Source organism: Temnothorax nylanderi, unplaced genomic scaffold (genome assembly GCF_030848795.1).
Source record: "Temnothorax nylanderi isolate EJ_2023f unplaced genomic scaffold, tnyl_v1.0 TNYL_tig0320_pilon, whole genome shotgun sequence".
NCBI lineage: Eukaryota > Metazoa > Arthropoda > Insecta > Hymenoptera > Formicidae > Temnothorax > Temnothorax nylanderi.
This window is the reverse complement of record NW_027249382.1, coordinates 191,892-201,525: the sequence shown is the minus strand read 5'-3', so window position 1 is coordinate 201,525 and position 9,634 is coordinate 191,892. Positions and strand designations below refer to the sequence as shown.

Here is a 9,634-nt window from a genome sequence, read left to right as displayed (position 1 = left end):
ACCAACGATTCCCGTCTCCTCCAGACCACCTTCCGCTTCGCCTTCATTCTCCCGTCTTCCTTTCGCACTCCCCTATCTACCCCCTTCAATCAACACCTTCCTCACCTCTCAATCTCTCCCTTCATCTCCTTTCACGCTCCTACCATTTATCCACCTGTTTCCCCGCCGAGGGCTACGGAGGAACCCCCATACTAAAGGAAAGGGATGAGTGGGATAGGGTTGGGTACGTCCCTTCAAAAACGCCGTAAGATACTAGACTGTGAACCCTACGGGGATATACAGTAAATAATAGTTTACGAGTATAAAAACTATAAATAGTAATCACGCAATTTAGAATTATTTTTTCTGCCTCCGTGTATATGGCGCGAGATACTACCGTATTTTTATTCATCATGATCATTACAAATGTGACTTCATTGCATTACTTAATTTCAATTATATTTCTTTCTTTCATTTTCTTGCAGGCTGTCCTGCGTAAGTGGCAAAAACTACGCTTTTCAAATGTTCCACGAACTATACTATCAATGACAATGGTATTGCCTTTATTGCCATCAAACATGTTTCAAGAAGCTTTACACATTATACAAGCTAAAGCTGACCTACTTTCTCGTGAATATCCGGATATTTTATGTTTCACGTCCTATCTGAGGCTTACTTGGTCAAATATGGCATCAAAAATTAGTACTTTTGATTGTCCAATACGCAATAATAACATAGTAGAAAGTTTTCATAATACTGCAGTGTAAAAACTAGGCACAAGAAATATAAATGTTTGGACGTTTTTGGGTAATTTTATATCAAATCATACATACTTTTACCGAATAATTATTCTCTGTTCTAATGTTATATTCTTAAGAACTTATACATTAATGTTATGTATTCTAATTATTCTACCTCTTTTCCTTAGAAAAATTAAAAAATTTAATAGTCGATCAAGAACTAGATTTTCGTCGCTTGAAAAATGGTGTTCGAGCTCGACGAACCCGTACCCGGGCAAGTAGAGAACGTGATGTCAAAATACATAATATGCAAGAAGATCTAGCTAATAAAAGATATTATTTTTTAATCTTCCTTGTATTTTTTTTTTAATTTACAGTAGTACGAGTTGACTAATAGATAATTATTATAAAATTATAATAAAACTCATCTTTAATCTTTTTAAGATTGCCACTGAAACAATTTTTGCTGATGTTTACCACGGACAATAATATCTTTGAAATGGAACAATTGACATCATTTGACGGTAAATTAACATAATTTTACTAAAAATTACAATAATGATTACATCCATTTATAGTTCCAGTTTTACTTTTTATTACATTTAATACAAATATAAATTTTGATCAATTAATATAATCAACTTACCCTAAACATATCTATGACTATGTTTCTTTTTTCCAGAAGATGAATTGTCAAGTGATGTACAGATTGCAGACATAGAGTTCTTCTCGGATAATTTAAACGAAATATTTGAGACAGGTAAATAATGCTACTTTCTTTGGATGTAAAAATCTTCTTAATAAATGTATTAAAGTCTGTAATTTTATTCAAAAATTTTTTTTATACTTTACTCCACTAGCATAATTAAAAACATTTTGTATAAAAAGCAAGCTACAAATTTTTAATAATATGTTTACAGCTCAAACTTGCCTTGAAATAATTTTATATTTTAATTTTAGACAGACAAACTGGACGCACAAATACTAGACGTAGAAGATCTCGACGCATACGTGACATTCCATTATCTAGTGCAAGAGAAGAAGAAAATGAAGCAAATGCAGGTAAGAAGAAGTACTTTGCCATTACTTTAATGTCTTATAAGTTTTTGTACAAACAATTTTTTATGTTTTAAAAAATTTTATAGTTAATAATGCTTGCACATTTGTTGAGACTTATATAGCACGCAATAAATATTTACATAAAATTAAGGAATCTACAGCATTAGTTTTATTTTTAATTGGACAATGAATTGATTAATACGCCAGATAATATTGTTATTAGCAGCCTCTAAATATGCCTATAACTGTTTCTTCTTTTCAGAACATGAATTGTCAAGTGACACACAAACTGTACGTATGGAGTTCATTTAAACGAAACGTTCGAGACAGGTAAATATTACTATTTTCATTATTTTCTTTGGCTCCAAAAACTTAATAAGTGTATTAAAGTCTATATTTTATTCCAAATTCTCTTTTATACTTTACTTCACTAGGATAATTAAAAACATCTTGTATGAAAAGCAAATTTTGGTACAATTCTTATATAATATAATAATTTTACAGCTCAAACTTGCAAATAATTATTTTAATTTTAGATCGACAAAGTGGATCTCAACGCGTATATGACATTCCATTATCTAGTCCAAGAGAGGAAGAAACTGGATCTCGACACGTACATGACATTTCATTATCTAGTCCAAAAGAGGAAGAGACTGGACCTCGACGCGTACATGACATTCCATTATTTAGTCCAAGAGAGGAAGAAACTGGATATCGACACGTACATGACATTCCATTATCTAGTCCAAGAGAGGAAGAGACTGGATCTGATCGCGAATATGACATTCCATTATTTACTCCAAGAGAGAAAGAAAATGAAGCAAATGCAGGTAACAAGAGGGAATTAAGGAATATATAATTAAGGAATCTACAGCATTAATAATTATTTCTGTTAGAGAGAGAGATTGATTGATACGTAAGCTAATGTTCTTATTAGCAGCTCATAGGTTCTGTTACGTCCTGTGGACTTTGCGATTTCATTCTTTCATAAAAACCTTTCGCAAGATGTTTTTCCTACAGAATTGTTTTTGGGATGACGAAAACCGAATAATATTTGTCGATCGGCGGGCAGGTTACTGATAATAATGAATCACCATTCTTTCCAACAGTAAAATCAAACAATGAGTATATTAATTGTGAAACCTGCGCCGCCGGTCAACGGCCGGTCAATAGCCGGTCAGGCCGTCAGTCCCGGGGAAAATTCGGGAAAAACACTTCACGCTGGACAAAAACAGATAAGAACGAGACGATAGAAATTCCGAAATTCTAAACAGTAGAGTCCGCGTCCAACGGGATTCATAATACAATCGCTTCTGGTCTCGACCCGCGCCGTCAACTTTATATTTATTATAACTAAATTCTGTGCGCGTTAAGTCTCAACACGAAATCACCATGCCAATGAAAACCACCACCGATCTGCAGAGCCACGAGATCTTGAAACTCCGTCAAGAAGAGAAAACGCTAAAGGCCAGCAAGTATTAAGTTCTTCAAATTTTCTCTCACCTTTACCCTTTTCACCTACAAAAAGTCTATCGAATTCTCGGATTTCATTTCTCAAATTTCGTCTCAACTCTACCGCATATTTGTAATATATATATATATATATATATATGTCAATTGGCTATTTTGACGACATAAAAAAATTGGATATTTTATTGTATACATAGGAGTACATTAACACTCTGACGTATACATCACTTATATTTTTGCGATAAAATGTACTGGCACGTATGTATAAAGAAATAATTATACAGGGTGTCACTGAATGTTTGGTACTTTTCTCATATTTAGATAGAGCGAGCCAAACTGAGTCGAAAAGTCATGTACCATTTTGCAATTTTCGCGATAGTTGATGAGTTATTAATGATTAAAAATCGCCGTATTGGCCCGCCCACCGCCAAATCCAAGCGCGCGGTGAGATGCGGCCGCCTCGCGGTCGGCGCGCGGGCAGTTGTTTACTCCAAGCGGCGATGATGACACGGCGCGACGCACGAGCGGCGCGTAATGGCCGTATCACACTAGCGGTTCGCGTTGGAGTTGCTGTTGGTGTTGGCGTTAGCTGTTGCGTCTCGACCAATCAGAAAGTGGCGGACCGTATCACACTAGCGGTTCGCGTTGGCGTTGCCGTTGGCGTTGGCGTTAGTTGCTGCGTCTTGACCAATCAGAGAGTAGCGGTTGGCATTGGCGGCTGACGGCTCCAGAAAAGCCACCCGTCTATTTTTCTCAACGCCAACGACGACCAATCACAGAGCCTGTTCAGCTCACATGACCACATTAACAAGAAGCGATCATGCCTCCCAAATGAAGTCTCTGTCAACTGACGTGGAAATGAAAATGATCCAGGAGATTGAAACTCGTCCTGTTTTGTGGGATGTCACCTCCTCAATTTATAAACGTGCCGATTTAAAACCGGCGGCATGGGCAGAAGTTGCCGATGCCCTCAAAATTCCATCAATTACCGGTAAGTTTTTATAAAAATTTATTGCAATTGTTGAAAAAAAGGAAAGTTATCAATTTCACTACCATGTGTCACTATGCTCAGCTCAGAACAATGACAATAAGTGGGATTGAAAAGTGGGGTTATGTTCTCTTCATTGTGTTGATCATTATTGATGTATGAAGTTTTTATTTACAGCTGAAATTGTTGCAAAGCGCTGGAAAAATATGAAGGAGACTTTTATGAAAAACTTGGCAAAAGTCAAGGAATGCAAAAACAAGAACAGTGGAAATGGTGCTGATGACGGATTCAAGCCTACTTGGTATCTTTACAAACGCCTATTGTTTTTGATGAAGACTTGCGCTCAGGCAGAATCTAAATCAAATTTACCAAGTCCACCCCTGTCTGCTATCTGCAGCGATACTGATTTAGCTTTCCACAGCATTTATTACGATGAAAATGTTCAGGTGAGTACAAGTACAGGTCACCAATTTATCTTCATTTCAGATGTGCAGTTTCCAAAATATAATTCTTTTCATTTCTTATTTATTAGAAATTTATGATGCTGCCCGAAGATACGTCAAATGCCACTAACTCTAATGAGAGCCTTGGCAGTTCCTGTGATGGACCTCTACTGGTTTCACCTGGCCCAAGCTCTGATCCTGCTGGGATCATAATATCACCATTATCCGTCCCGACACCACCACCCAGACCAGCCTCAGCACCCATCAACAATGGGACAACAGCAAAACGTCCATGTGAGGAAGATCATTTTTTTAATAAAAGAGGTTCTGGTAAGAAGACATCAGCGACGCTCCTTGAGGGCGCTGTGAAAGCTATAGAAAAAATTGCATCTGAACCAGTACCATCCCTCAATTCAGAAGTAGATGCTCCTGAAGCTTTTTGTTCATTTATTGCTGCCAGGCTCCGCAATATAAAAGCAGAGGAGACTCGTAAACAGTGTGAAAACGAGATACTTGGGGTTTTAACAAAGTACTGATTGCAGCTACTGTATCTAAGGCCAAATATAAAATGACTCTTTATTTTCTTAATTTTAAAAGGTATAACATTTTTTTTATTTCAAGTTTTGCTCTTGAAGGTCACTCTCATATGTTACTAAGATTTCTAATGCTATAAATTCTAGTTTTACTTTATGCAGTTTTTTTTAATCATTTGTGTTTAGTTTATTTTGTCCTATATCCACGGGATATAGGACTGTGATATTTAATAGGTCTTAATGCTTCAGTTTTAAGAAATATTTTTTAGTTGGTGCATCAGTATTGAAATTATTAAATAATGTAATAAAAAGTACAAAAATATGTATTTGTGATATAAATGTATGTATACATATAAATATATGTAGTTGTAATAAAAAGATGATTGAAAAGTATGTATTGACTTCTCAAGTGTCTGTTGCCTTGTCACAATATATTCACTCAGTTATATGTAAAGTTTGACAGTAATCAATAACAACAATATCTTATTTAGTATATATTACTTCTGTTATATTTCCAAAAATAATGACTTTGGTTACGTACAGGCTATTACATCTTCAGAAGTAGAAAATCTGAATTAATGACAATAATCAGTTTCTATCTTGAGCGCTAATCATTCGGTCCTGCCAAGGCACTGCTCCTACACCACTGAAGTAAGCACACCATTCGTCTCTTAAAGTTAATGCGTCATTGGCATGACGATTTCCTCCAAGATTACCAAGGGGTAAAAATCCTTGAGGGGCAGGTTCTTGACGCCACTCTCCAGGTCTAATCCGTCCAATAACCTCATCTTCATGGTCTACCATGACAGGAGGAGTATACAGTGCACGCCCAATAGTGTCACTGCGTAACAAATTATGTAAACACAAAATAGCCATGACTATGTCACGTGCATCATCTGGATCGTAGCGCATTGGAGAACGAAAAATTTGAAATCTGTTTGCCATAACTCCAAAGGCATTTTCTGCGCAACGCCTTGCTCGAGACAACCTGAAAGTAAAGATACAATTACTAAATAGCTCCATTCAGTTTATTCACATTACAGAGTTCTGACACCAAGCTTACCTATAGTTGAATATTCGCCGATCTTTCTTGCCTCGGAGTTGTTCTTTGGGGTATGGGATTAATATTCTTTTAGTTAACATAAATCCCTCGTCACCCACAATAACAAATGGAAATGGTTTTTGTATACAAGGAAGAGGTGCTGGTGGGGGAACATTTATTGTATTTTCCTCTAAATGCCGCTTCAGTGAGCATTTGTTCCACACACCTTTATCTGATATGCGCCCATTAGTGCCCACATCTGCATAGATGATGCGCAGTTGAGGATCCACAACAGCAAGAAGGACAATGCTAAAAGAATCCTTATAGTTGTAATACAAAGAGCCTGACTGTAATGGTGGGGAAATTACAACATGTTTCCCGTCTATTGCTCCTATACAATTGCTGAAGTTCCATCTATCGCTATATTCAGCAGCCACAGCTTTCCATTCCTCCTCTGTTGATGGGAATCTGAGGTATGTGTCCTTTAAGACAATGTATAAAGCTTTACATGTCTCTTTAATAATTCCTGAAATGGTACTTTGACCGATTCGAAAGAGCAAAGATAACGATTCTTGGGTTTCACCTAAAAATAAAAATTAATTTTTATTATACGAGCGCATGATTTTGCTGTTGCTCATAACCTTCCATAATCTGAAGAGAGTAATAACATACCAGTTGCAAGGTGCCGTAATGTCACGGCTAGCCTTTCATCAGGAGGAATGCTTAGTCGCAAATGAGTGTCTTGTTTTTTTATAAGTGGAGAAACTTTACTCACAAGCCAGTCAAACATTTCAGGAGTCATTCGAAGGCACCTGAAAGAGATCAGTGGATATAAATATGCTTCATAAAGACCGACTAACCTAATTATCATTTTTTAACTATAGTAAAGAACATCTTCATAAAATAATTAGCTCTTCAGAAGTATTTAATACCTACTTACGATATCTTCCTAGATCTTCCGTTCGAAGTTCAAGAAAGAGATTATTATGTGCACCCTGTAGTCCTCTCCTCCCAATCCAATGGTGAATCCATAACTTTCGATTAGGTATGCGAAGCCAAAGTTCTAAGATAATGATGTAGAGAGCAATTGAACATATTTTCTTCCTGCGATGGAGATAATAATAATACTGCAATCTTCTGGTAGGGACCATTTCGGAAGGTTATAATTTCGTCTGCTGTAGTTGGGAAAACAAACACAGTCGAGGCCTTCTCGAAAACTCGTGACACGTTCTCAAAACGTTCCTTGCAGCGCAGGAAAGCGCAGAACGGCGGCAGCAATCGCAATCGCAACGACGCAGTGTGATTGGTTCAACAGCAATCGCAACGGCAAACGCAACGGCAACGCCAACGCGAACCGCTAGTGTGATACGGCCATAACGCCGGGCCCCCGTCCTGAGCGATGATAGTTTCTCGCCTTTTTTAAACAGAAATAAAATTTTCTAACATAGAAAAATTTTTTGTGCGTACGTATGTACATACGTGTGTACATGCATACACACAGGAACATATCAATTGTACTGCTTAAAAAAGCGATTACTCAATTTACTTTTTTTCTTTTAGTAAGTAACGGTTGTCTTTAAGAAAGAATATTTTCTTGATGATAGTCTTAAAATGTACAAATTTTAGAAAGAGTCTTTATCATGTACTCGAAAGAAGAATTTATACTCCTTCAAAGAACATAATAAAATTTTATCAAAGAAAAGTCAAAATAATAAATAAAGTAATATGAGGACCCTCGAGATTAAAATAGGAGAAGTCAAGGCTATGAGGGTCAGACGCAGATCACAGTGAGTAATATCAGAAATAACTGATTTATTCGTCGTTTTGATACATTACATCGATCCGTACGTTTCGGCTCAGTTTTGAGCCATCTTCAGCGGTAGTTACAGAAATTAAGTTACACGTTCTCCGTACCGTATGGTGAGTATACTGATTCAAAGTATCAGAAAAATAGATCAATTGATCCATATCTGTAAATTTGTTCAATTAATGTTGAGATATTAAAAAGATCCCTTAGAAAACTCACCATTCGGTCTGAAAAACGTGGAATACAGAGCCATGTACATAATGAATACTCTCTGCGAGAAGACTTGACGATCTTGTCGACACGACACACAATGATATGAAAGGTCTTGCAAGAAGAGGCATGTCGTAGGTCAACACACCGGCGAGGATTATAACAAAGCACGATTTGACACCGTCACAATATGTCACATGTACCGTCACATGTACCAATAGTAAAACCCCGATTTGCCAACGACCAAAGTTCATGAGCATGGATTACAATTTGCTCAAAACCGTGACATATGCATGATGCAAAAAATCCGTGTCAGTTTGAGACGGTGTCAAATCGTGCTTTGTTATAATCCTCGCCGGTGTGTTGACCTACGACATGCCTCTTCTTGCAAGACCTTTCATATCATTGCTGTGCATGTGTCGTGTCGATAAGATCGTCAAGTCTTCTCGCAGAGAGTATTTATTATGTACATGGCTCTGTATTCCACGTTTTTCAGACCGAATGGTGAGTTTCCTAAGGGATCTTTTTAATATCTCAACATTAATTGAACAAATTTACAGATATGGATCAATTGGTCTATTTTTCTGATACTTTGAATCAGTATACTCACCATACGGTACGGAGAACGTGTAACTTAATTTCTGTAACTACCGCTGAAGATGGCTCAAAACTGAGCCGAAACGTACGGATCGATGTAATGTATCAAAACGACGAATAAATCAGTTATTTCTGATATTACTCACTGTGATCTGCGTCTGACCCTCATAGCCTTGACTTCTCCTATTTTAATCTCGAGGGTCCTCATATTACTTTATTTATTATTTTGACTTTTCTTTGATAAAATTTTATTATGTTCTTTGAAGGAGTATAAATTCTTCTTTCGAGTACATGATAAAGACTCTTTCTAAAATTTGTACATTTTAAGACTATCATCAAGAAAATATTCTTTCTTAAAGACAACCGTTACTTAATAAAAGAAAAAAAGTAAATTGAGTAATCGCTTTTTTAAGCAGTACAATTGATATGTTCCTGTGTGTATGCATGTACACACGTATGTACATACGTACGCACAAAAAATTTTTGTATGTTGTTAGAAAATTTTATTTTTATTTAAAAAAGGCGAGAAACTATCATCGCTCAGGACGGGGGCCCGGCGTTACGCGCCGTTTGTGCGTAATCATCGCCGCTAGTAGAAAACAACTGCCCGCGCGCCGACCGCGGGGCGGCCGCATCTCGCGCTCGCTTGGATTTGGCGGTGGGCCGGGCTAATACGGCGATTTTTAATCATTAATAACTCATCAACTATTGCGAAAATTGCAAAATGGTACATGACTTTTCGACTCAGTTTGGCTCGCTCTATCTA

The 9,634-nt window shown here is 37.0% G+C and overlaps 2 protein-coding genes and 1 long non-coding RNA gene across 4 annotated transcripts; 2 read left to right on the top strand and 1 right to left on the bottom strand.

Moving 5' to 3' along the window:
* Positions 1-1,138: 1,138 nt before the first annotated feature.
* Positions 1,139-1,760, top strand: LOC139781169 (uncharacterized). Its single transcript, XR_011720448.1, has 3 exons — positions 1,139-1,243; positions 1,402-1,479; positions 1,680-1,760. It is a non-coding gene; the product is annotated as an uncharacterized lncRNA (long non-coding RNA).
* A 2,015-nt stretch (positions 1,761-3,775) lies between these two features.
* On the top strand, positions 3,776-5,605 carry LOC139781170 (uncharacterized). Its single transcript, XM_071720006.1, has 3 exons — positions 3,776-4,239; positions 4,414-4,682; positions 4,769-5,605. Exons 1-3 carry the CDS (start codon positions 4,044-4,046, stop codon positions 5,213-5,215), a joined length of 912 nt encoding a protein of 303 aa, XP_071576107.1. The 5' UTR covers positions 3,776-4,043; the 3' UTR covers positions 5,216-5,605.
* A 136-nt stretch (positions 5,606-5,741) lies between these two features.
* Positions 5,742-7,620, bottom strand: LOC139781173 (uncharacterized). 2 transcript variants are annotated; one of them, XM_071720012.1, is made up of 4 exons: positions 7,191-7,620; positions 6,927-7,066; positions 6,276-6,837; positions 5,742-6,200 (listed from the first exon to the last, which is right to left on the bottom strand). In XM_071720012.1, the coding sequence occupies exons 1-4, from the start codon at positions 7,403-7,405 to the stop codon at positions 5,801-5,803; spliced, it is 1,317 nt and encodes a 438-aa protein (XP_071576113.1). In that variant the 5' UTR covers positions 7,406-7,620; the 3' UTR covers positions 5,742-5,800. The 2 variants fall into 2 exon arrangements, with proteins under 2 accessions (XP_071576113.1, XP_071576114.1); XM_071720013.1 differs by having other exon boundaries at positions 7,195-7,282.
* Positions 7,621-9,634: the final 2,014 nt, after the last annotated feature.

Bases quoted from the DNA above. Each gene is read 5' to 3' on its own strand.
- LOC139781170 (XM_071720006.1), top strand. From the start codon at position 4,044: ATGACCACATTAACAAGAAGCGATCATGCCTCCCAAATGAAGTCTCTG. The intron at 4,240-4,413 runs GTAAGTTTTTAT...TTTTATTTACAG, and splicing joins CAAAATTCCATCAATTACCG to CTGAAATTGTTGCAAAGCGC. The intron at 4,683-4,768 runs GTGAGTACAAGT...CTTATTTATTAG, and splicing joins ATTACGATGAAAATGTTCAG to AAATTTATGATGCTGCCCGA.
- LOC139781173 (XM_071720012.1), bottom strand. From the start codon at position 7,405: ATGGTCCCTACCAGAAGATTGCAGTATTATTATTATCTCCATCGCAGG. The intron at 6,838-6,926 runs GTATGTTATTAC...TTTTATTTTTAG, and splicing joins ATTACGGCACCTTGCAACTG to GTGAAACCCAAGAATCGTTA. The intron at 6,201-6,275 runs GTAAGCTTGGTG...CTTTACTTTCAG, and splicing joins CGGCGAATATTCAACTATAG to GTTGTCTCGAGCAAGGCGTT.